Below are 26817 nucleotides of genomic sequence, written 5' to 3' on the forward strand. Positions count from 1 at the left end.
AGACAGGTTTTCTGTGATGAAGCCAGACAAAGCGATTCCATTTTTCAGTCTTTCTGGCAGCGGCAATGAAGGGAGAAGAACCTGGCTGACAAATGAAGATCAGCATTGTGGCTGCAGAGAGGTTTAGACAGTGGAACACATTTCTGAAACACATACACAATTCCCTTCCCTCAAAAATATATATTGCCTTAAACTGGTCTCTTTAACCTTTTTTTCCTACTGCGTTTCTTCTGATGTCAAAATAATGTGTTTTCGGGGCTTCCCTGGTGGCGCAGTGGTTGAGAGTCCGCCTGCCGATGCAGGGTACACGGGTTCGTGCCCCAGTCCGGGAAGATCCCACATGCCGCAGAGCGGCTGGGCCCGTGAGCCATGGCCGCTGAGCCTGCGCGCCCAGAGCCTGTGCTCCGCGGCGGGAGAGGCCACAGCAGTGAGAGGCCCGCGTACCGCAAAAAAAAAAAAAAATGTGTTTTCACTGACAATTTAAAATATACAGGTAAGTATAAGTTTGTTTTCTGTGTCTGTGGGTCTATTTGGAGGGACAAAGTAGGAATTTGGGATTAACATATACACACTATTATATATAAAATAGACAAGCAATAAGGATCTACTATATATCACAGAACTATATTCAATATTTTGTAATAACCGATATGAGAAAAGATTCTGAAAAAGAATAGACATGTATAACTGAATCACTTTGCTGTACACCTGAAACTAACACAACACTGTAAATCAACTCTACTTCAATTAAAAAAACACAAAGTGAACCACTGAAAAAAAAAATACAGATAAGCAAAGACTAACCCTACAGGCCTCGTCTGACGTCCTACTTGAAATCACGGCCTTCACCCCCTTCCCCATCTCCCCACACTCTCCAGTCTTCTCCGAGGCCTGCAGCACCAATTAATAGATTCCATATGTTGTATGTATTTTGTTTCTGCGTGTTTTTGTGTTTCTCCCAGAAGGAAGTTCCATGAGGACAGGGACTGGTTTGTTAACCAGTAAGTTCCACAGTGGCTAGAACTCTGCCCGGCACATGCCAGCAGACAACAGATATCTACTGAATTAAATCCAACGTGACCTGGCCACGCAGAGCGTCCACTGCTCAGTCTACATGCCGACAGACCCCAACTGCTCGAGGCTCAGATTTGAAATGGGTCAAGTCCCTCCCCCTCTAGGAACGGGCCAGCTTCAGAGAGTGACCTCCTGCTGCTCCAGGCCAGTGTCACCTTCTGGCCTCGGCAGCCCAGCTACCCACAGTCCCTCCCTGCCTCCACCAAAGTCCTGAGTCCCCTTCCGGGCTCCTCCGACCCACCCCTCCCACATCCTACATCACAAGTGGCTCCCAGACCAGCAGTGGGATCCTTCCCAACCTCTTTCTGAGGTCCTAGTTCTGAAGCCTCCCCTACCTGGCCAGACTGGAGGCTTGGTGAGGGCAGGAACTGCGCCCTATTTATCCTTATAGCCCACACGGGGCTTAGCAATGCCCCACACAAGGGAGCATGTGTGCAAAGAGTTCTATGACCCAGATGTGGCGACTTGGGCTCAAAAGGTAGGCTATTTTTACTTTTATTAGATTTTATAACATTGGCCTCTTTCCAATTTTGGAAAACTAAAACTTGATTTTTAAAAATCTAATAAAAATAGGGCTTCCCTGGTAGCGCCGTGGTTGAGAGTCCGCCTGCCGATGCAGGGGACACGGGTTCGTGCCCCGGTCTGGGAGGATCCCACATGCCGCGGAGCGGCTGGGCCCGTGAGCCATGGCCGCTGAGCCTGCGCGTCCGGAGCCTGTGCTCCGCAGAGGGAGAGGCCACGACAGTGAGAGGCCCGCGTACAGCAAAAAAAATCTAATAAAAATAGAAAACACAAGAAGAAAATCAAGGTCACTGATAATTCCACGATCCAGAAGCTTTACGAGCATTATTGTGTTGGCAGAAGGGCCTTTCAGTGTTTATTATTTTTAGCAGGCATTTGTGTGCACACACACTCCCGTTCCAGGGCTCTGAACCATTTTTGACTGATGAATTATAGACCAGTTAATTATCTGAAATGACTTAGAGGTCTGCCTTTATGCACACTCAGATGATATTAATTTCAAATTATTAGAAAGATAAAGAAGATGTGATTCATATACACGACGGAATATTACTCAGCCATAAAAAGGAACGAAACTGGGTCATTTGTAGAGAAGTGGATGGACCTAGAGTCTGTCATACAGAGCGAAGTAAGTCAGAAAGAGAAAAACAAATATCGTATATTAACGCATATATGTGGAATCTAGAAAAGTGGTACAGATGAACCTACTTGCAGGGCAGGAATAGAGATGCAGATGTAGGCAACGGACGTGTGGACATGGGTGGTGGGGGGAAAGGGGGAATGAATTGGGAGATTAGATTTGACATAAATACACTACCATATGTAAAACAGATAGCTAGTGGGAACCTGCTGTATAGCACAGGGAGCTCAGCTCGGTGCTCTGTGGTGACCTAGATGGGTGGGTTGGGGGGGGAAGGAGGTGTAAGAGGGAGGGGATATATGTATACCTATAGCTGATTCACTCTGTTGTACAGCAGAAACTGACACACCATTGTAAAGCAGCTATACCCCGATTAAAACAACAACAAAAACTGACTGGGTCAGAATTGTTAATGTCATGAAAGACCAAAAATAAATAAATTTTAAAAGAAAAAGAAAGTACCTAACGTTAAATGAAGAACACTTGCAGGATAATAAATAAAATTTATTTTTATATAAAGCAAAAAACACAAAACTGTATCCAAAGCAATATACTGTTTAAGGATATTTATTTTTGGTTAAACTCTTTAAAAAAAGAAGGAAATGATCAAAAAGTTCAGGGCTGTGGCCAGCTCCTCAGATACAGAGTATAAGACAATGGGAACACAGGTGATGGAAGAGTAGGGGAAGGGCACACAGGTGACCAATTTGTTACGTATTTATATACAGATACACTACATACACACTGATGTATAAAATATTTCACAATAAAAAGGAAAATAATCCATCTTTGGCTCCCAGGATACTTAAAATATTGCGCTACTCAAGTAAACATTTTATCAAACCTTTACTAAGGGCCTGTCATAAGCCAGGCCCGGCATGAGGGGCTAGCAGGCCCCCAAAATAAACACAGACCAATCTCAGGGTGAAGAGTGACGCACATCCTTCATCACATCCGTCTGCCTGGGCCATAACCCCATCCCCACTTTCTAGTAGAAAAGAATTTAGATAAAGAATTAATAAAAAAATAAAGTTCAAATTACAGAATTAAGAGAAATTATAGAATTAACAGAAAAGTTCAAAATGTATTTCCGATAGAAACTATATGTAGCTACCTCCTTTAAAAATAGGAGTATGTTTCATTAACATTTGACCTGCAATTTAGCAGTATTATTGTAAAATACAGACCCAAAACACCATCGGTGCACACTGTGAGGTCAATGGACAACCCAACATCAGCCCAGGCAATAATTACAAAGCAAAACCAACAGTAATTATTTTTTAGAAGTAGGGAAAAATGTTTTCAATTAAAATAATAAAGTGAGAATAGCAGGTTTGTGGCCTTTCTGCTAAAGCATTTATTACAAATCATTCTTTCAGGACATTTCACCAGTTGCAACCATCATTAAGACCATGAGCGACAGGGGCCTGGTGATGTGGCCGAGGCCTTGATCATACAGGAAAATTAAAGTCTAGGGATGGCATACTGTTTATTCACCCAGGAAGCCAACGGCCTTGTTCTCGGGGGGAATTTCTTGTTCCACCAAGGAAAGGCTCACAATGTAACAGTTGGAAGTGTCCTCATACTTTGTGAATCAGTATGAGTCTAACCAAAGACAGAGACACAGGAAAAGAGTTTTTCCCTACATTCTGGTAAGTGCTGATAAGACGAGAAGGCTCAGGTGATTTGGGAACTCCAGGGACGTCGCTGGCTGGTCCCTGACCCAAGGATACAAGGCAAATATGCGCTTTGCTTTTAAAGAACTTATAACTGAACAAGGGTGGGACAGGAAAATAATAATAAAATACAGAAAAGTGAAAAAACATGTTAATATACAGCAGCCAAAATGATCAAACTGCTCCAGTGACTTTCAAAATACTAAGAACAAAATGGGAAGCGGTCACTGTGATGCCTGTGGTCACCGCGGCCAAACAGCCTGGCCTTGGCTCTGCCGTCCTCTCCGCCGTTTGTTGGAGCCAAGGATGCCACAACCTGTGCACCTGGGTGTTTGCTGTGTTTCTGCCCAGAACATCCTCCCCATGTGTACACACACTCACTCCCTCTCTTCGTCAGATCTCACTCAAAGGCCCCATCTCAGAAAGACCCGCCCCAACCAGTGTGTCTCAAATCAGCACCTACTCTCCACGTTCCTGGTGTTATTTATTCCCATTTCACAGATAAGAAAATAAAGGCTCAGAGAAGTTAAGAGTTTCCCAAATCAAGTTCCACCTCAAAGCTGTCCCAACTCCGAGTCCATCTTTTTTTTATTTGTAATTTTCATTTTATTTGCCATTTAGTTTTCCCATTTTTGTCCAACTTTCTTTTTCTCACTTTCAATATTTTTTTTATTGAAGCATAGTTGATTTACAAAAACCTCTATGGAGTCCATCTTTTTTCCACTACATAACACATTCTCAATTAGCATGTTTTACGCAGATGATCAAGAACTGAGTAGGATATATGTTTAGGCTCTGCATTTGTCTATGACATCTCACCAAGCTATAGAGAAAATCCACAGGGCAGGCATCCAGCTATTGGAAGCTGACCTGTGTTAACCCATCTCCTTGAAGTCCTATGATTTCATGTCTCTGTTACAGCTTCAAAAAGTCGGTCCTTCTCGGGGTCAAATTCTATACTATCAACTGGTCCACCTTTCATTCCTCTTTCCTTTTTGTTAGTTGGGAAAACCATGTTGTGAATAGGATTTTGAAGATCTGTTGAAAATGTAGGCTTGAAGGGAGAGTATAACCCAGAAGGGGCAACAGCCGGTGCACTTGGTCTAGCAGGACAGGCACCAGCTCTAATACACCTTAGGTGAAAACAGAAAGCAACAGGGAAATCATCTGGTTTGAATAAAAATTCAAAAACTTATATCTCTAAACCTCCCATCTACGCTGACTCTCCAAGTCTTCCAGCCGGCGCACTGGAAGGGCAGGCCCGTCTCTCCTGAAGACTAGAACTGTCTGGGGATGGGGCAGGACTTGGCCTCTGACGACTCCCACCACCTGGTCTGAGCCAGCCCAGCATCCCCGGGGGGCTCCCTGGAGCCAGGCACCAATCACTATTCCGTATTAATGGCAACAAGCAAAGCAACTATTTATTTCAATACCAAAGTTCACCCTAAGGGCAGGGAAATGTCAAACTGGATGCTTAATGAAGTTGGTTCAAAATGCTCTAGGGGTGCAATGTGAAATTTTCAGGCATAAACACAGATGATCCAAGGAGACAAAAACTGTAAAGACCTCACTCACCTCCTCAGCATACACAGTGTGTAGGTTTGATTACTGAACAGAGATATGAAGTATGTGCCAAATAATTCTTCTCAACAGCTCATTAGGCCTCATCCACCTCTGATTTCTACGAGTCCATTAATTCCAAATGTATGTCTGCTATACACACGCACATCCACACCCGATTGTGAAACACCGGCTTAATTTCGCTGCGTAATATCCTCGAAACGGCAACATCAAATCTTACCTCGAAACGGTAAGACATCAAATCGGATATTAGGCAGATTTTAAATGTTTACAATTTTCGCATGTGATAAATGAAAATGACAAAGAATAACAGATCCAAGAAAGATGATACTTCAGTTAGAAAACACTAGACGGGGACTAAGCACCTAGTACTGGCTGCCACACAACCACGAAAGAGCGCGAGCCTGGACAGACTCCACACGGAAACTCCACGGAGCAAATAACATGGACACAGGTGCTGGCTTTGTTTATGTGGGATTTTATTTATTTCTCATCCCCTAAAATTGGAGCTGCTTTGATTATGTGCTCCTGCGTTCTGATTAGTTCCTGCAGACACTCAAGCTCCTAAATCCGTCTTTTCTCACTCCTTGCTCCTTCTCCAGTTTCTTTTTTTTGCGGTACGCGGGCCTCTCACTGCTGTGGCCTCTCCCGTTGCGGAGCACAGGCTCCGGACGCACAGGCTCAGCGGCCATGGCTCACGGGCCCAGCCGCTCCGCGGCATGTGGGATCTTCCCGGACCGGGGCACGAACCTGCGTTCCCTGCATCGGCAGGCGGACTCTCAACCACTGCACCACCAGGGAAACCCTTTCTCCAGTTTTGAGGCCGCTCCTCCTCACCCTGTTCTTCCTTTACTAGGTCACTGACACTTGCTGATTCCTCTGCCTAGAATGTGATTCCTGCTGATCCCTGCAGGGCTGTCCCCACTATCATGCCCTGGGCCACCCTGCAAATGCCCCTGTCCCTACACCCCAGGTCATCCTGCCCCTTACCCATATTTAACTTTTCACCACGCAGCATACTGTTTGTCTCCTTATTTGTGTACTGGCAGCTGGTACCCATGAGGCACAGTTGTGCAGGTTGTGCCCTGATCAAGAGCCCCAGGTGGAGGGGGTTGAATTCCTGCAGGTCTGTCTCTCCAAACAGGAGCCCTAGTGAATGAGTCAGGCTGGAGGAAGGGCACCTGTTCCTACGTGGTCTGTGCAAGTTGCAGGCCGAGAGAAGATGACGTTCATTCACTGCATGCAATCTGCAGCCCCGTCTCCCTTTGTAAAGACAGCTCTGTGGGGAGAGGAACTGGGGCCTAGAACAGTGCCTGGCCCGTACAAGATGCGCAGTCAGCGGTGCCGAAGCGAAACGTGGATACAGTACAGATACAGGAAGCTCCTATCATGTGCCAGGCACCGCGGACCATCCTGAAACAACAAGGAGAACAAAAAGATCCCACTCCCCGTACCACAAAATTGTGGAACACAGCCACGTTACATCCTGCTCTCTCTGCATGGCCTCTGTTCCCTGAGGACCCACCCACACAAGGCCTTTCCCTCCTCCCTTTCCTCTTTCCCCAGAGCCGCAGGTGATGGCCCCACCACCTGACTGCTCTTCTGAAATCTGCCCTTTGACAGTGGTTTCTCTCCTTTTTCTTCAGCATTTTAAAGAGCAAGGCTACAAATCATCCCATCTGTCTCTTTTCTGTGTGTCAGTTAAAACACTGAATGTTAGAATATCTCTAGCACAAAAGGTTACACTAAATAAGACACCTCCAGCCATTAATGAGCAATTTGTCATCTAAGAGGTATTTTCACTAATTATAGCATGTCTGGAATTGTAGCCATTATGGACATGTGCTAATTTACTTCAAGGTAGAACTCTTCTTTGTCACTGGCTTCCACGTACTTGGAGAGTACAGCACATTTTTACTTGGTTCAGAGATGTAAAGACTGAAGCAAATGGAAATCAAACACTTGAGGCTTCAGTTTGAAAAGGCCACAGTTCCCCCTTTCAGACACACGCAAAAGCCACCAAAAGCCTCGCCAAGAAACTTTAATAAGTGCTTAAGTTTGGATTAAAAAAGAATCTGTATATTTCTATGCAGCTGAGATCAGACAATATGCATTATACTAGTTGTACTGGATTAGACAGGGTTATGCTAGCTACCGTAACAAATAAACTCCAGAATCGCGGAAGCTTATCACAAAGGAAGTGTATTTGAGCGCATTTTTCCTTCATGCAATAATCTAAGGAACGAGGTTGCTGGTCAGCTGGCAGGGCGGGGGCCGAAGCCCCCTCTGCGCGGACATGCAGTAACTCCGCTCACAGAACATCTGCCAGATGGGACACGGTTTCCAAGGTGATTTGGGGCATCAACATCCAGATGGCGTAAGGAGAAGGGGCCTGAAGTGTCTCCCACGGGAGCTTTTCAGGGGCCAATCCAACAGAACTTTTGCTCACCTTCCTTTGGGTAGAACTCTGTCACGTGACCACACCTAAATTCAAAAGAGGCTGGGAAATGCGACTGGGAAAAGCTTTGGGCCAGGAGGTGGATAAACAACTTACATATTTTTGAACAGCTAAGAATCTCTTCGTCAGGTGTAAGGAACTGAACAGAGCAGAATGGATCCTGTTCTCATTCCCCACATGGGAAACGGGGGCTGGGCACGCTGATTTTCTCAGCAGCATCCCATGGTGGGTTGGGACAGAGCCAGGACTAAAACTCAGGTCACCCTAGGGGAATTCCCTGGTGGTCCAGTGGTTAGTACTCTGCGCTCTCACTGCCGTGGGTGCAGGTTCAATCCCCGGTTGGGGAACTAAGATCCCAAAGGCAAGCGGCATGCCCCCCCCAAAAAAAAAAAAACTCAGATCACCCTAGCCTCAGACCACTGCTCACATTCCAAAAACAATGAAACTCACCAAGACTTTTCAACACCTTCCTCTACCAAGATGCCCCTGGAGCTGCAGAATCTGCACCAACCATCGCCAGCCTGGGTTCCGGTGCCCATATTCCTGTTCCACGTGTCTCTGGGCAGTGGCCCCAGGATCATGAGACACAGCAGCACGATTTGCCCACGGCAGATACATTTCACGCTCTGTCCTTCCCCAGCTGTAAAAAGCTAATGCTTCCTGAGTGCTGGGCGCTGCTCTAAACGCCCCGTATTTCACTCCTGGATCACTACTCCTATTATTAGTTCCCTGAAACAATGACAAATTGAGGCCCAGGGAGGTCAATCAAGGTGCCAAAGGTCACACACTTGCAAAATGGCAGAACCAGGATTGGAACCCAGAGAGAGGTTTCGCCCTGGACCCTGTGCTCAATCATTGCGCTCTACAGCCTTAAGGAAAATTCCCTTCATCGAGAAAGTTTCAAATAAAATAATGGACACTGAATACTGTGTCAAATTTCAGGCTCACAGGATGATTTCTGCCTACCTGCCTTTTCCTTCCCTCCCCCCAAGTTCATGGGCCTTAAGCTAGAAACTAATCCCGATTTTCAAGTGTTTATTAGATTTTCCATAAAACCGCTTGTGAAAGTGGAAATGTAAAGGTCCTTTAGATTCCGCATGTGCAGACTTTATGAAGTATGTCACCCTGTCCCGTGATTCCCTCCACAAGGCCTGTCCTACTCGCTGTCCTAGAAGACAAGGCTGGATCACACACACCCCATCTGAGCTCTGTGTATGAACCCCCAAACCTAGACCAATAAAGAGCTACACCTGAGCTTCCTGTTTCCAACAAAAGATAGATTTCACTATTAGTAGCTTACGGTTATTCCTAATGAACTTTTCATTCACTCGAAAACTACTCCTTGATATACGCCACGTTCCAGGCAGTCATTAAGCCACTGTAGATGAGAGCAATGAAGTCAGTGGCCTTGGGGATCTTACATTTTAGTGGAAGAGGCAAGAAATAAGTATCCGATAAATAAATAACAATTTCCCAAGTGTTAAGGGCTATGGAGAAAGCTGAAGCTACGTAAGGGGACGGAGTGATGTAGGGCTGGGGTATGGCTATTCCAAACAGCATGGTCTGGAAGGTCCTCTCTGAGGATGGGATATTGGAGCAGACACATGAATGGCACGAAGGAGCCATCACACAACATTAGCAGGTCCTGGGAGAGGAAGGAGCACGTCCTCAGCAAGAATGGACTCGGTGGGTTCAAGAAGGACAGGGAAGCTCAGTGAGCTACATTCTCGTGAGCAGGACAGGACAGGTGTCTGATAGGTAGGCGGACACCAGTAATAAAGCCTTTTATGTGCATTTCATTCTAAATATAACTGGAAGCCACTGAAGGGCTTTGAACACAGTGATGTGATTTGGTTTATATTCTGGAATGACAACTTGGTCTACCAGGCGCAGATGGACTCTGGGAGAGCAGACGTGGTGGAAACGGGAAGACCAGATGAGATGCCACGGGAACAGTCTTGGAAAGGGTGGATGGCAGCTTTGACTAGAGAGATCGTGTTCCAGATGGTGAAAATGGTCCGCTTCAAGATGCATCTTTTTTTTTTTTTTAAATAAATTTATTTATTTATTTATTTTTGGCGGCGTCGGGTCTTCCCTGCTGCGCGCGGGCTTTCTCTAGTTGTGGTGCGCGGGCTTCTCATTGCGGTGGCTTCTCTTGCTGCGGACCATGGACTCTAGGCATGCGGGCTTTAGCAGTTGCGGCTCGCGGGCTCAGCAGTTGTGGCTGCGTACTCTTGAGCGCAGGCTCATTAGTTGTGGTGCACAGGCTTAGCTGCTCTGTGGCATGTGGGATTTTCCCAGACCAGAGCTCGAACTCGTGTCCCCTGCATTGGCAGGTGGATTCTTAAGCACTGAGTCACAAGGTAAGTCCCAGGATCTATCTTAAAAGTAAAGACACACAGGATTTATTGATGGACTAGATGTAGCATAAGAGACAAAGAAAAAATATATCTATGAGGCTTTTGGACAGAGTAGCTGGATGAATGGTGGTGTCTATGCCCAAGATGGGGACAGATGGAGGGAATCAAGTTGGTGGTGGCTGGCAATGGGTTACATGGAGCTGGTATCAAGAACACCGCTTGGGAGGCAGAGCTTGAAACACGTGAGTCATAAAAGTGGATTTGAAGATTAATACTAGGATGTACAGCCTGGAGCTCCAGAGTGAAGGAGACTGGTCAGGATAGAGAGTAGAAAACTGCCGCAGGAAAGGGCTGAGGGTACACGGTGTGTGATTCAGCGTAACTGGGGATTCTGAGAGATGGGAAAGGAAATGTCCTGAAGCCACAGTAAGTAATGAGGAGAACATCTCTCCAGCTTTCAGGCCTCATGGCAACAAGGATACAGGAGAGAAGCAGCCACTGCTGATCGGACTCCAGGAGTGCAAATGATCCAGGGAACAGCCAAGTCTCAGATGAAGCAAACGCTGAGGGGAACATTCAGAGAGGAGGGAGGGGACACAGGGATTTCGCTGGTGACAGGTCACGGAGGCCAGAGGGTAATAAAAAGTTTCAGAAGATGACAGAGAGTTTTGCAACTGGGTCAGATTATCGATTGTACAGGACCCTATGACAATAAGAATCAAAAAATGATGCACAGTCTCTGGTAGATCTTTGACTTCTGAGGTGGCTAATAAGATAACTGAAAAGTAAGATGCAATAGGGTTTGTCCCGACGGTCTATTAGGAAGAAGAGAGTAATCAATTCTAACTACATTCCTACTCTGGGTCAGCCTCCTAGACATCTGTGAGGAGTCTGGGAGCTGATGACTGGGGGAGGAACAGTCATACCAGGAGCATCGTACACAGATATTATTTAAGCAGTCTCTATAACACCCATGTGTATCAGTTTCTGGGTTTGTTACAACAGAGCATTACAATATGCATGGCTTGAAACAACAGAAATGTACTGTCTCACATTTCAGGGGGCCGGAAGTCTGAAATCAAGGTGCTGCAGGGAACATTCCCTATGAAACCTGTAGGAGAGGATCCCTCCCTGCATCTTCCTAGCTCTGGTGCTTCATGGGCAACCTCTGGCACTCCTTGGCTTGCAGCCTCATTGCTCGAATGTCTCTGTCATCACACGGTTTTCTCCCTGTGTGTCAACTGTGTCTCCGCAGGTCATCTTCTTATCAGGACACCAATTGTATTGCATTGGGTTCCCACCCTACTCTGGTGTGAATGCATCTGAATAACTAGTTACATCTGCAATGAACCTATTTCCAAATATGGTCACATTCTGAGGTACTGGATGTGAGGACTTCAACAGATCTTTTTTTGGGGGGAGGGGGTGCAGGTCAGGAGGGGAGTGATGCAATTCAACTCACAACACTGAAGTACTGCTTTTTCCAGTTTTCATGTATAACTTGTGCACCAAATAAAAAATAATTTGCATGTATTTTTTTCTTTCTTCCTCGTGGGTTCTGACCAGTTAGAATTGTTTTAGATTGAGCTTTCCTGACGAGTAAACGTGTCCAAAGATGATTCTTCTGAGCGCAAGAGCACTTTTCCCCTCATCCACTACATTGTAGCCTGTTTGAAAGCCACAGAAGATCAAGAAATTATTTTCACACAAACATATCTTCCTTTCCTCTATGCGGCCAGCAAAGCTTTATCTGAAGGTTGATGTCAGTTTTGTCATTTTCCATCAGCCTGGTGGTTGATGCTGTTTTCATTAAAAATTCTATTATTTAAAAAAAACCCATCAGCAAGATTGTAAGATTAATTCATATGTACTTTGTACAAGACAAATCTAACCTCTCAAAAGGTTTCTAAGCCAAAACATCTCACACTGACAAAGCAGCGAGTTGGCCAAATACACCCAAATAAACCCAAATAACTCAACCACGTGAATCAATGAGATTTGGGGAAAACAGATCATGAACAACTGAGACCGCTATATATAATTTAAACTACTTCAAGCCCCATGGCACACGGCTGCAGGGAGAAGGATTGTTCCTGTAGTTCCGTCAGCAAATTCCGAGATCGGTTTCTCATGGCAGACACACTGGTCTTGCCCCAGAACTGCACGGGAGAAAAATGACCAAATGCAGAGAGGCCCCCTTTTCTCTCGTCACCATTGCTGTGGAAGTCCTGAGCTGGCCTCTCAGTGAACAGGTGAGAACGAGGGGAAATGCAATCACAGGGCTGCAAAGCTGGAGGGGCTTAACCACCCCCAACAGTCGATGGCATCCCTACCCTGGCTTTCCCAGCTGACTCCAGTGGACTTGTCATGGAAGAACCAGTCTTCCAAGGAAAAAAGGTCTACAAATCCTAAATCTATGCATGAACTCCTGACCCCATTATCTGCGTCGGATAACCTGGCTCCATAGAACATTCCATATGTTTGTTGTTGTTGTTTTTTTTTATCTCATAGGAAATTCATCTTCAGAGCCATGAACTGTCATAACTTTCTATGCAACAATCTTGTGACGAAAAATAAAGGAATACCTTTCTCCTCACTCCCTCTCTGATATAAAATAGCTCAAGAAGTTATTTGAACAGAAGAAGATTCCTAGGATCTAAGCAGATGTGTAGGAGAAACACACAGAGAAGTATAATTAGACATGGATCGAGAGGCATTCCTCTCCTCATAGACCTTCCAGAAGCCAGACACAGTACATCTATCAAAGTGTTGCCACATGGGTGTTTAAGCTACAATAGGTTATAGGGAAAACTGCTAAATGTGTTGCTGTTATACACACACACACACACGTATACACACGTGTGTCCATTTGTACACATGGAAAGAAAGAGACTAATTATATAATTACAGACAAAGCTTTGTGTACACCGTTTCATTTTAACCCCAAACGATCCTTTGAGGTAGGTAGTAAATGTCCTCTTTATATGGAAGAATTTTTAAAACTTGCCCAAGAGAACACAGAGAAAGTACTTGAGTCCGAGTTAGCGGCACCCTGTCTTCCAGTCCGTTTTCTCTCTGGCACGCCACTCCTGCTGGAATATGAGTTAGGAAGGTCTGGTTTGCTGAAGAGCTTTGTCTCCTTCAATTGCACTCACGTGAAACATTCCTACTGCTTCCTCCCTGCCTTTGGCTCACAAGTGCAATTTGAAATTGCATCCTAAACCCAACCAAGTCTTGATTTCCTAACAACACTATTATTTGACCATCTGTGTGATGTTAATGGTATTATTTATTTATTGCACCAGGAACCCATCAACCTGCTCCCAAGGAAGCAAAATGATCTCAAATCATGCAAAAATAAAGTTGCATTTTACCCATCAGTGGAGACTTTGAACTTAAGAGAATAAATGTGCCATTCATATTAATTATAATTTGTTCAGGCTTCCCCAGGAGAGATGCCAACGGTCCTATTCCTAGCGCAACAAAGAAGGAAATTTATGGGTGAAGGTGTCACCTACCCTGCCTCGCACTGCTAGGGCCACCAGAGAGACTGGCTTGTGGGCCTCAGAGAAGTGCGCTTCCACCTCAATGTGTGCAGTAGCCCACTCCAAAGAGATACATGGTAATTCTGAGGAATTATTAACTCCCTGTGAGAGGGTCCAGGATTGCTGATATCTGAAGCAAACGGGTGGAAGAAGAACCACCCATTTGGATAAAATTCTGACTTGAACAATGTATGAAGATTCTATGATCCTCTGATGCGAAGGGACCTCTAGAGGCCAGCCGGGTCATTCCCTGTGTCCCCATCGTGCCACAGACCACACCACACCTGACCCACTCCCATACCCAATTCCTAAAATACCTCAAGAAAGGAGGTTCTTGTGCCCCAGAACAAGGAAGGACCACGAAACGCACTCGGTTTCTGGGAAGAGAAGAAGCTGGCAATGAAGAAAAGAAGGAACAGAATGAGGAAAGCCCTTCGGTACGAAAAGAGAATGAGCTTAGTATTCAGACAAAACTGGTTCTCAGCCCCAGGCACATTCACCATCCAACGATGTGATCTGGGAAGTGGCTCACTCTGCCTTCCAGTGCTTTGCTTTCGTGATCTGTGAAACTGGAATAATAACTGTCTCCACCTCATGGCGCATCTATGAGCATTCAACAGGTCTGTGCTGGTAGAGTGGTCAGTGCCTGTCTGACAGATAGTAAACAGAGCTGTCCCACCCAGCCAGAGGCAGAACTGATAAAGGCTAAGAGGGCCAGTTCTAGTAGCAGAGGGAAGCAGCAGTTAGGAGACAGCGTGATGATAAACGTCAGCCAGTTCTGTCAAAGGCACCCACAGTCAGTAGGATGCTTTTGCACTTAGTAGGAAAAGGTGACCCTGTCTCAGGCACAGGTAGCCCTAGGCCAGGGCTCACAGCTGCGTGACGCAGTGTGGCTGGATGTCAGCTCCTTCTCACCCTTGCAGGAAGCCCCCTTTGTGGGAGACTGATTATCACTAGCCTCATTAGCTGAAAAACCAGGTGGTTGAACTCCCTGGGCTCTGCAATCCTTTCAAACTCAAAAGAAAAGAGAAGCATTTCTGCAAAGCACCGAACCTTGCCGGTGAGGAGTGCTGGAGAACCGGGCTGCCCCTCTCCTGTTAAGTTCTTTAGGTTCTCCTGGCAACTGGCATCGCCCTTTCTCCCGGTGCCCCACGCTCGACTGGGTGTTCAGTTTTGCCATCTTAGTTTCTGGCTCCTCAACAGGCTGTGTGTGCTTCCAGGAGCCTCCCTCCACAGCCCCATCTGTCCATGCTCTTCTGAGACCCGGTCCACCCAGTGGATGCCTGGCAAGCCGCAGAGGTGAGCAAACAGGGGTCCATCCCGGTAGCGGCCAAAGCGGCCAGAGCAGCCCACGCTTCCTGAGCGGCACTGCTGCTCTGAACAAGTTAACTCAGAAACGACAGATCCACAGTTACATGACCAGACACCCACTGACAGCAGACCCCAAACAGAAAGAAGGATGGGCAGAGACGCACAGAAGGATGTGCCCCTCTTTACCTTGAAAATGCTAATTTCCCTGAGGTCTACCTGGGGTTGAGTACATCATCAGAGAGTAGCATTTCTTCAAAGGCTTAAGGACTGGATAGGGGAGTGACCTGGCAGAAAAATGGCATACGTTATGGGGGCAGCTATGAAGTAACAGACAATGGACACAGACCATCTGTGTCCTGGACGGAAAGACACCGGCTCAATTACTGACGTGTGTCTGTAACCTCCACCAGAGCAACGTCACACCCAACGTAGCATGACCCAGACACAAAGGACAGTGAGCCAGGAACACATCCGGGGCAAGGACAACACAAGACAACTCAGGAAAAAAGGGCAGAGAGGGCAAGGAGAAGATGGTGATCGCAGGCACTCCTTCCTTCCTTCACTCACGCAACAGCTATTTACTGAGCATCTTGTGTCCGCCAGACACTGCACAGAATAAGACCGAGAAGGCCCTCATCCTCAAGGAACGTACAACCCAGGTGGGGAAGACAGATCGGGAGCAACTAACCAAACAAATGAATGGGAAAATCTCAGATACAGATGATCGCTCTGAAGAAACAATCCAGGATGATATGTCAGCGTGCGGCTGGTGGAAGTGGTAGAGGGTCACTTTTATTTGGGTGTCAGGAACAGCGTCAGGGAGGGGGTTCCACCTGAGCTAAGGCCACAATGATGAAGAGCTGCCCATGGGAAGATCTGGAGGAGGGGTACCTCCACAGCGGGGGCCATGCATGGGAAGGCTCTGTAGCAAGAGTACGTTTTCTGCGTTCACAAAACAGGAGGAAGGTCAGGATGTCTACGGCAGCGTGAGTGAAGGAAAGAGGGGGACCCGCACTCAGAGTTTATTTGCACAAGCCCTGGTCCCAGTCATGCCCTAGGAACTAGGGACAGAAACCTGAAGAAGGTGGAGCTGTGGCCTCAAGAGGCCGTGGAGCAGCTGGAGAGACTAACAGAGAACCCATCAGCTTCGAAAACGAAATGCTAAATGCTTTCCATGATATGAATTACATGCCACAGTCCCCTACAGCTGGAAGGGGCCCCCATGGCTTTTCTCAAGTATGGAAACCACATTGTTCTCTGCTATTCCGTGGAACTGCTATACCGAAACCGAACTTCCTTCTTGTGCATTTCTCAGACCTTTTATTTTTAACTCATATTTTTTAAAAAAGCACTTAGCAGATGACCCCCAAGGAAACAACTCACTTTACTGGTTGCGGCCTTATTTGGGGAAAACATGAAATGCTTCCATCAAAGTTGTCCAGTGACATGCTGACATTTAGTGACAGTCTCTAATTAATGAGACCCACACGCCGGGCCTCTCAGGCTCTCCTGCCCCCATCAGAGCAATGCAGCCCACCCACTGGGAGAGAGGGTGCTCTTCTCTGACCACCGGAAGACTACCCACCCACGCGATGATGGGCACATCTGCCTCCACGGCTGATGACCTCTTCAACCTCTGCGTCCACAGTCTGGCCTTTTGAGTTGGACCCAAGGCCCTGGGGTGAGACGCCTCAGCCTCAAGCCTTTCCACAACCAACACCCAGCTCATGCCCTTCGTGTAAGAACCACTCCACACATCTTAGTGGTCGAGCCCAGCTGTATAGAGGCTAGGGGATACTTCTGTTTGGTTTTCAGTCGTCTCATCTGTTCAGTAAACATGTGGGAGCACACGGTGCTCAGGGCATCACAGGGCGGGATCCTCGCTTCCAAGAGCTAGCAGCTCCCCATCCACGTGGAGAAGGAAAACAGAGAGATAAACAACATTGCAAGACAGGGTGTGAGACAAAATGAGCGGAGAGACGATGCCAAGTCTCTGCAAGGAGTCGCGAGAACACAGAATGCGGCGGGGAAAGCTCGCCCTGCAAAAAGCCAGGGAGTCAGCATTCCAGCCTGGCCACGTGCTAACTTGTGTGATTTTAGGTAAATTCCCCTCTCCAGGCCTCAGCATCCTCATCTATAAAACAGACATAATTTAGTCTATTTCAGAGAGCTGTTGTGAGGATTAATTATAACTAACCAATAACTGATAGTACCATTCATCATTCAACATTATTATTACTACTCCTCGTAATCTGGCTTCCAAATCTCCTAGCTGTGCAACCTTAATCAAATTATGTAAACTCAGTTTTCTCATCTGTAAAATGGGATAATCATAGCACCTACAACCAGAGGGGTTGTATTAGGGTTAAATGTTAATGTTAAGAGGTTGGATGATGGGTGAGATAGTGTGTAAAACCCTTAGAATACTCCCTAAGACATAGTGAGTACTGGAGAAACTTCAGTTCATGTTATTATTATTGCATATTCTATTTTATGAAACCTCACCCTTTTTAGAAAAATACGCATACAGACTACTGGCAGGAGGGCAGAAAGACTAGGACACTGAAAATTGTCTGTCATTCTATTCAGACTGTGGATGCCGTATTAGGTGAAAGGCTTCCTGATATGTCTACAAGGGTCATTAGTGTTCACTGGAGGAAATAAAACATTCTAAAAAGTTTCCTCACATTAGAATCTGCTGCTGAAGCATTCGTTCTTTGGGAACTGCAAAAGATCCTCAAAAAATGAAACTGGTGAGAACAAAGCAGAATCAAATGAAATTAGAGCAAAAAAGTCCTCTGCTGGTTGAGACGAAAACTACAAGCATGAACCTCAGGGTCACCTGCGGTGAGAGGGAGAGGGTGGTTCTCAGGGCAGAGCAGGGACGGCTGTGGTCTGTGTAGCTTGGTCACATGCTGAACGAAGAAGAAAGAGGTGAGGATGGGAGGAAGGAAGGAAGGAAGGAAGGAAGGGAGGAAGGGAGGGAGGGAGGAAAGAAAGAAGGAAGGGGAGGGAAGACAAAAGAAGGAAGAGACGACCCACATACACACAATAAAAGCAAAAGGGAAATAAATAACCCAGAGCCCTGAACCACTCGACTGTTGCAACCTGGAATCGGGTTATGTGCAAATTTAGCAATTTCTATGCAAACAAAATACATTCTGAAATTCCTACTTGCTTCTTTGCACACAGCATCACAAAATGCGGAGCCTGTGTTTGAGGGTTTAAGGGTTTCCGCTCCACAGAAGTGCAGCCCAACACGGGGCCCCTCCTTGTCTAGTGCAGGAGGGCCTGGGGAGGACGATGGCCATCCTGTGGAGGCTTGAGCGCCATCTGCACGGTCCACCTGCTGCCCCGCTCACATCCTACATTAGGCCCATGGCCAACAGGTTGGTGTCATGCAGATCCCAGCTCCTCTAATTCCTGCCCCGTAGGGCTCCCTCCACTGGGAGGGTCTTCCTCCTACTTGTCGGGAAGACAGTCAATCTCAGTGGCTGGCCCTGGACGTCAGGAGATGTTCCATGAGGGCCTTTTTATGCCAGGGCTGGGCTGAAAAAGCCCCACCATATCCCACTCCCTCCATCTACAACCAGTCAAGCCCAGTAAGTCTACAGCATATGTGACAATGCAAACAAATGTGAGGGCACGAGAGACAAGGAGAGGGGCCTGGAGTGAGTCAGGAAGAGGCATGGAAGCAAAGACAAAGAAAGAGAAGCCAGCCAGTACACGATAACGCGATTTTTCAGAGGAGCTGCTCCAGGCCCCAGCTGAGCACCTGACAGATCCAGCAGAGTCCTCATTCTCATGAGCCCGGGGACGGCCCTCTGAAGACCAGATCCCTCCCTGCCCAAGTCCCCTCACTGTTCCTATGATACGGCAGCTACATCTGTCAAGGCCCCGTGGCTACTTCTTTATCCCCAAATCTCTACAGAGCTGACCGCCTTCCTCCTTCTCCTTGAAAGTACCTTCCCATCCGTTTCTAAAATGTTCTCAGTATGAGACTGTCTCCATCTTGTTTCTTGAGGGCTATATCTTGCAGCCACGGGTTAGGGAAAAGGGGGCATCCAGGGGACACTAAATGTCATCGACTACATTGCTTAGAGGTTTGTTTTTGTGTTTCTTTCTAAATAGTCTGAAATCAGGGCATATATCAAGTTTCCACGAAATCCTTTATAAAGCAGATACACAGTTATTTCAGGTGTGAGGTGTGAGGCAGTTAGACATTCAACCTTTGCTCAAAATAGTCCCTAACTCAGGGCGCAGTGGAAGAGGTGGGTTTCCGGAACCAGTGAGTACCCTGGGGGCATGAGCGCTAGCTCGCCAGAGACAAAGGAGCATGGGTGCTTGCAGACTATGACAGGCCCTTAAATCACACGCTTCCTTTGGCAATGTCCTGACAAGTCAGCTCTGTAACCCAGTGTCCCTTTTGCAACATTTTCTATCCCATGGGTATTGCCTTACGGGCACCATCCATAAACCTTAGAAGAACAGTCACAAAAGGTGTAAAAGAGTGGGCACCAACACCAAGGTTCTCTCTCCAAGAATCTTCACGTACAAAGGATGGGAATACTGCCATCCTGCCTTACAGTCAGCTCAATGGCCCAGTCTGGAAAACTTTATTTAAGCAGGCATACATTCTTCCCATGGATCTTCTTACCTTCTCCCTCCAGCTGACTCTCATAAAATTCCAGCGAGTTAAGACCTCCCATTGCAATCACTAATTCTGTGTTGCCCTTCTGTGAGTGGTATCGTTTGTAGACACTGGAAACTGAGTTAGCATTTCAGGAGGCCGGCGGGAAAGGGAGACAGATTCACCCTACCTTACTCAAAACATAGTCAAGATTCTTCTTCTCCTTCTCCAATTCCTGTCAGCCCTAACCCCAGACGTCAAGCAGGACCCAAGCCAACACTGAGACCCAGTTTCCATTTGGGAGATGAGTTTTGAATATATTGCTTTAGTGGACACAGCACAGTTAACCAAAGTAAACGATCTTTTCCACAGACGAATCACACTCATATCCATGGCTTCAATCTCAGAAAGCCATATTCAGACAGAGAAAGCACGTCCCTCTGGCTACCAGCTCGTGGCATGAAGACACCCCAGGAAAGCTCAGACACAGTCAGACCCAGGACAAAACAGCAGCTCTGCCAGCGCACAGGAGCGGGGCTGGCAACACCCCGTGGCACAGGCAGAGTGACGGCATTCACAGAAAGCCAGACCCGGCCTTTGGGACTCATGAACGCCAGAGGAGACGGTTCACGCCGAGCCCCAGCCAGGCCCCCAGTCACCACGGCCACTGGTTTCAGGTACAGACAGTGCTCAGGCCGCTGGCCTCCATCTCAGAGACCCCCTGGCCCAGCCTCCCCTCCTGCTTACCAAGTCCTGAGCCTAGGAGGCCAGTTTGGGGGAAACAGCTCATCTCTGGAACCTCTGAGCGTTTCCCTGTGACCACCACCTTTCCGGGGCAGAGCACCCAGCTCAGCCATGAATTGTGCAGCCCAGGGAAGCAGCGACCTCCCCGCCAGCAGCTGCAGAAAAAACACCTGCACCTCTATCCCTCTCCCCCCATCCCCTACACAAATCACTGTCGATTCAGAGAAGAATGGCGGCTCCCTACCTGAGGGTGGCGCTCTCCCCCTGCCGGACCGTCACGTTGTCCATAGCTTTGGGGAAGGTGGCATCTCCGCTGCGCACGGGCACTCCTGTGGGTACAAGGAACAGCAGCCTGAGAGACACGACCACGAGGCACTTCCAGGGCAGGAACAGGTACCCACAGACCCCCATCCTCGACGGCCACAACTTCCCAGAACTCCGGCAGCCGCTCGGCACACGCCCCCTGGGCGCGCACAGGAAGTGGGTGGGGTGGGGTTTGGCGGAGGAGCGAGCACGGGGCCCCGGAGGCGCGGGCAGGAGAAAAGCGCGCAGACTCCTCCAAGTCTAGTGTTCCTCCCCAAAACCAGCCTCAGCGCTCCAGTCTCGGAGAAGCGGTTTCCACGGAGAACATCCAAAGGGGGCTCCCTCGGTGCTGCTTCAGCCGGGAAGGTGGCGGAGAGAGGCGAAGCGCAAAGACAGGTGCAAAGGTGCGGACGCGTCTCAGGAGCCCCTTCCTCCCGTTAACAGCTCAGGCATGGCACTTTGGAGAGGAGTAAGCACTTTGGTACCAAAAGGGGACACGGAGTGGGTTAGATCCGGCTACCCAGAGATGGTCTGAATTCCTCAGTTCCAACAAGGGCAAATCCAACACTTTCTTTTTAAGTTTCAGAGGCAGGGTAGCCAGCAGGAAACAGTCTGTAACAATAGCAGAGCCGGAAAGTGGAACACGCGGGAGACGCAGGGGTGAGCCAGGAGGAGAGGCTACGCCGGGCTTCGCGCGATCCGGACCGGGGATGCTGCAGCAGCCGCCTCGGTCAACTTCGTCCGAGACCAAATGCGCGCTGCAGCCTCCGCGATGCGGCCGGTCTCGGCTGGGCGGTCTCCGCGGCGGCGGCTGAGGCGGGAGCGCACGGCGGCGGACGCTCGCTCGCTCGCTCGCTCGCTCGCTAGCTGGGGAAGGCGAGGGGCTGCCGGCCCCGGAGCCGCGAGGACGCCACGCTCAGCGGCCGCCCCCGGCCTCCGCGCCGCGGGCCTCCCGGGAGCAGCCCCGACGCGCGCGGGCCCAGACCGCCGGGGTTGTCATGGCAGCAGCTCCATCACTGACCGCAGCTCTCCGCCGTGCAGGCGCCGAGCGAGCTGGCGGACCGCGCGCATCCCGGCGGGCGGCGGGAGCGGGGCGCAGGCGCCCACCTTAACCCCCGCCGCGCCGCGCCGCGGCCGCAGGAGCTCAGGCGAGGAGTTTAACCACTTCCCCCCTTGAAGAGCTGTCACTTCCAAATTAAGAAGAAATGCAAAGTTACTACACAGCCTCAATAAGCCCAAGACGTCTTAATAAGGGTCACAAACTAATTAACTAGGAAAAGAAAACTCTGCAGCATGCATGCGTGCACCTTTAAAATTATCAGATTAATACATTAGCATTTAGAGTAAATTTAAAGTGTTGGGAGGACGTTTTAGAATCATCTCATTTTTATTCAACAGGCAACGCCCACCCCACCGCCACCCCCCAAAAGCTACTTCAAACACCATTCTAAATAGAGATCTTCCATATATAAAACAAATGCAAAATCACAGAAGCCTCTTAGTGTGCGAAACTGGCAAAACCGCATCAAAATTTTGGTCAAGTTCAGACACTGACTTACATTCTTTATTCTTGTTTTGTCGACATTAAAAGATGTTAGCCCTGCAAAGTGCTCACGCAGATGAATGAGTGTGAGCCCCTGGCTTGATTGATACAGAGGGTTCCCAGGTGTCCTGGGCTTCACACTCCTGCGGAGCTGATTTCATCTTAAGAGGTGTGTTTTTCAAATTCTTGAAACCCAGGGAAAAATTGCATTGGCCTCAGTTGCTGTCACTTCTCCTCTCTGGCTGCCGTGGGTCCCTCTGTGCCTACATCTGCATGTTTCCTCTCACTTCAGCTCTGATGGAACGCAGTTCCTTCCAGCCTGGGCCTGGCTCCTGAGGGAGGGGGAAGCCCAGAGCGGCACAGCCCACCCCACGTGCTAACACCAACATGTTCTCTGCTCAGGGACTCCTGTCTGAGCTCCCTGCACTGACCCAGATTCTCCCTGGGGACAGAGAGGAAGCAGCCGTGGCTCTGTTTTTCCCCTAGACTCTCTCTCAAATCCAACCAGGAAGCTCTTTTTTAAAACAACTGTTAAATAACAACAACAACAACAAATGTTCTTCCCAAAAGCCATCCAGCCACCACCAAAGAGACTGAATGATCCTAACTGAATCGCTGTAACCGTAAGGGTCCTGGTGCCATGAGAGTGCATGCATCTTTCAGCTGGTCTCCCCACTTACGTGTAGATAAAACGCGGGGGAGTGATGCACGGGCATCTCACTCATCGTACCCCGGTCACTCCAACTGCCCTGGGTTGGAAGGGATGGAGGTGGGTGTGAAGATGTGGAAGCCACGCTCCAAGGTAACAAAGAAAGACTGAGGAGGCATGGCTTCCTCTTTCAATAGGTGACCCGAGAGTGTACAACAATGTAAAGTCAAGCAACTCACACTGGAGATCTCAATTAATCCATCATTTCGCCCATTTTCCCCTCGTCTCCTCTGTTGACTTTTCCAGTGTTAAATTCTCAGGGAAATCCATCGCTACTTTTGTCCAGTGGGGACCAAAAAAAAAATCAATTGTCAACTTATGACCACAAAGAATGACTTTACCATCAAGAAAAACAAAAATGATGTCTTCAGGGTGCAGGAGGTTTTGTTTATGCTTTTGAAAGAACAGGAGGAGAATTTACCTATTTTAGTACCAATCCGTTCTGACAAGTCCCTACTTTACCTTCACTTTGCAATGGGAGTTGTGGAAGTAGCAAGTGGCATGATTTCACCAAGTTAAGATATTATATGAGCGGAGGTCAGGTGTGAGGTCATGACTGCTGACCTCAGTCTGCTGAATTTGGGGTTCTCCTTATGCAGAGGCCAAGGAATTACCTGTAATCATCCACATCCATTTTAAGCACCACTCGGCTCCCCTCCAAAACTCCTCTTTGTAAACAGGTCCCACCACCGCAAGTGGAAACAAACACCAGCAGTGGAGAAGGAAGGGGGACTTATTCTGGGCTTTGGAGTCATTTCCCTCCAGGCTTGAGAATGGCAGGGATGAGTCCTTTCATGATAAATTCTCACCCTGGCTCTTGCATCTAATTCCCAGGTAGGTACAAATGAGCATTAGTTTTTGCATCTAGGAATGTGGGTAATGACAACAACAGGCCTTCCCGAGGGGCCTACATACATGATTAACTCTACAGTAAAATACTTCGAAATCCACTTAAGGTGAAAGATGCTTTATTAATACATTTTGCCTGCCACTGCTTCTTTATTATAGCTGGGCAGAAAAATAACTCTTCTTACAGGCTCTGGAAGATGTTCAGTTTATACCAGTCTGCATGCGGTTGATCTAAGACGCTCACACCATCTTTGTCTCTGGCGGGGGAAGGGAGAGTGGTGAGCTGCAGCCTCCCACCCTGGCCGGCAGAAAACCCACCAGAGATCAGGTAACGCTCAGGCTGGACAAAGAAAAGCCACTGGCAACCTCACAGCTGCTTTGTGGACCCAGGGATCCAAACTTTATTCAAAAATGGAAGTTTAGAAATTGGTGAGAGGTCAGAGATGCCCGCACAATTAACAAGGCAGAATCCATTTTATTGAAACTGCTGATTGAAGTGGTTTGACTAGATGAAGATCAAAATCACATGTCAACTCCCTTCTCATCCCCTAATCCCTAAATATAACCAAACACTTAGTGGCTTATCTTATATCCCGTCTCTTGCTTCATAAAAACTGCTGGATTTATTTTGTTTTTCCCAGCATATCCGAGTTAATGAAAAAGGAATGACAGTCAGAGCAATTTCATTATTTGTGTTCTTTATAGACATAACTTCCTTTCTACCTCCTGGAAAGCAGATTCCTAACGAGCGCCCACCTCCACTTTCTCCCCGCCACCCCCCTGCTGTCTCCCTCTCCATCCTCCGTTCCCTCCTGCATACACATATAGTGTACACATAAATCAACTTGTCATAGCTTGTCTCCACGCTGGCAGCTGTAATTGCTGCAGGTTATAAAAATATCTATAGGACAATGCCTTTCAAGCTCGCAGGCGTGCACACACACACACAGACACACACACACACATGCACACACTGCCTGAGCAAAAGAAAACAATCATATTCCCTTTAATAATCCTGGGACTGCAAAGGACAGGGTGCAGAGGAGCTTGCTGGGTAGACTCTGGAGGGCTGGCAGGTAGAGGAGGACGCAGGGCTAGACGGAGACGCCGGGCGGCAGCAGCCCCTCCTCACTAAAGCAGGGCTGGAAAAGGGAAGAATTGCCAATGAAAGGGAAATTGTTTCAGCTGTTGCTTTTGTTTTTCTCTGCGTTACCTACAGCAGGCTGGGGTTGGCTAAAGAGCAGTGAATGTTCTACACACACAAGAGCCCGAAAGAAGAGCTCTAGCCTGAGACATGCCAGTGCCGCTTCTTCTCTAAAAAGGTGAAAGGCCCCCCTCTCCTGGTGGAGATTCCAAATAGGAGCACAGGCGAGAAGATGCGACACGCAGGGCAGTTAGAGCGGCGTGGCACCCAACAGACCTCGCAAGTTTTAATCAGGAAAGGCGGTGTCCGTCTGGCTCAAGAGACGGCTCTAGGGGAGTAGGGAAGGGCCGGACTCTGGAAAGGTACCTGCTATTCTTTCCTCCTATGTGAATGTAGGGTCAAAATGAACTCATTGTTCATCCGGGCTAGAGTCTGGTGTTGTTAGGATTTCAGCAGGGAGAGCCGAAGAGCAACTTGAAGATGAGGAAGAAGCGTCCAGAGAGAAGAAAGAGACCAGGAATAGAGAGAATTCAGGAGCATGGGAAGAAAAGGCAAAGGTGAGGCTGCCCATGGACTTTGAAAGGTACATAAAGAGGGGGGGTGATCAGCAGAAAAGTTGGCACGTAGACAAAAAAGTAAAGAAAAGCAGGGCAAATGATCAAAGTCAAAGTACCATCAAAGCAAAGGCCAGGTGCCCAAAGGGGAGCATTGCAAGAGCCAGGGGTCTTTAGAGAAGCATCTCTCCATATCTAGGTTTGCGGTCATAATAAGACCCTGGATTCCCAGAATCACAGAATGATATGGTCAGAGGGGACATTGAAAGATGTATAACCCACTCATTTCATAAGTGGGAGGAGTGAACCCGGGAGAGAGGATCCATTATCATAGGAATAAAGTTAACAGCTCATAAATCAGGACTAGAGCTCGGGGCTGATGGCCCCGCTCCTGTGTTCTCTCCACTATACCTGGCAGATAAGGACACTGCTTAAGGGCCAAATGACAAAATATCTCCTTTGGCTGCTATATCTGCGGCAAGAGGGAGAACCACAGAAGTGGTTATATTAACACAGAAGTGTTAACTTAACTTGCTGCCCAGTACTGATGCCTCTGGGCATCCAGTTATTCAGCTGAATTCAATGTCAGCCATTAAACTTCGACAAGCAGATTTTGAGTGCCTCTTGTGAGCCAGGAACTGTTGGAAGTTAGAGATACAAAGAAGAAAGACATTGCCCTGCCCTTGATTTGCTTACAATCTAGTGCTATTGGAGTTGTCAATGGTTCTATTTGCATTTACATCCAGGAAAGTTGAAGTTGTAATGAACTCAACCCAGTGCTTCCTGGAAGCCCCTAAGAACACTCTTGTCGCCAAGAACAACAGGCTGGGATGTGCCTCCCCCGTTGGGAACAGTTGATTTCCAGGCACTGTGTGTCCAGGGTTCCAGGCACTGACCTTGGTTTCCTAAGACTCATTTAAAGAGGCATGGGGGGAGGGGCGGCGGGATATTCTCAAGGATTTAAAAATGTAGGGAAGAAATTCATCTACTCAACAAACACGTTTTCAGTGCACAATAAATGTCAGCTATGTGCTAGGTGGTGGATCCCAGTGGTGGGCAAGAGAGACAAACACAAAATCCATTGTGCATCTAACACTGGCAGGGGAGACAGATATTAAAGCAAGAACTTTACAAAACTGTAGATACGACGCTGATAAGCACCGTGAGGAACTGG

The 26817-nt window shown here is 47.9% G+C and overlaps 1 protein-coding gene across 8 annotated transcripts in view; it reads right to left on the reverse strand.

The window, feature by feature from the left end:
• NTM (neurotrimin) overlaps positions 1–26817 on the reverse strand; it is a 932003-nt gene that overhangs the window by 378329 nt on the left and 526857 nt on the right. For 3 of the 8 annotated variants that reach the window (XM_060017635.1, XM_060017637.1, XM_060017636.1), the window contains exon 1: positions 20786–21838. In XM_060017635.1, coding sequence (XP_059873618.1) covers positions 20786–20952 — 167 coding nt within the window. In that variant the 5' untranslated portion in view covers positions 20953–21838. Of the gene's footprint in view, positions 1–20544; positions 20677–20785; positions 21839–22403; positions 22533–26817 lie in introns of those variants that run through there. The other 5 variants (XM_060017634.1, XM_060017643.1, XM_060017642.1 and 2 more) reach the window with 4 other exon arrangements.

This window comes from Delphinus delphis, chromosome 8, assembly GCF_949987515.2.
Source record: "Delphinus delphis chromosome 8, mDelDel1.2, whole genome shotgun sequence".
In the NCBI taxonomy this organism is placed as follows: domain Eukaryota; kingdom Metazoa; phylum Chordata; class Mammalia; order Artiodactyla; family Delphinidae; genus Delphinus; species Delphinus delphis.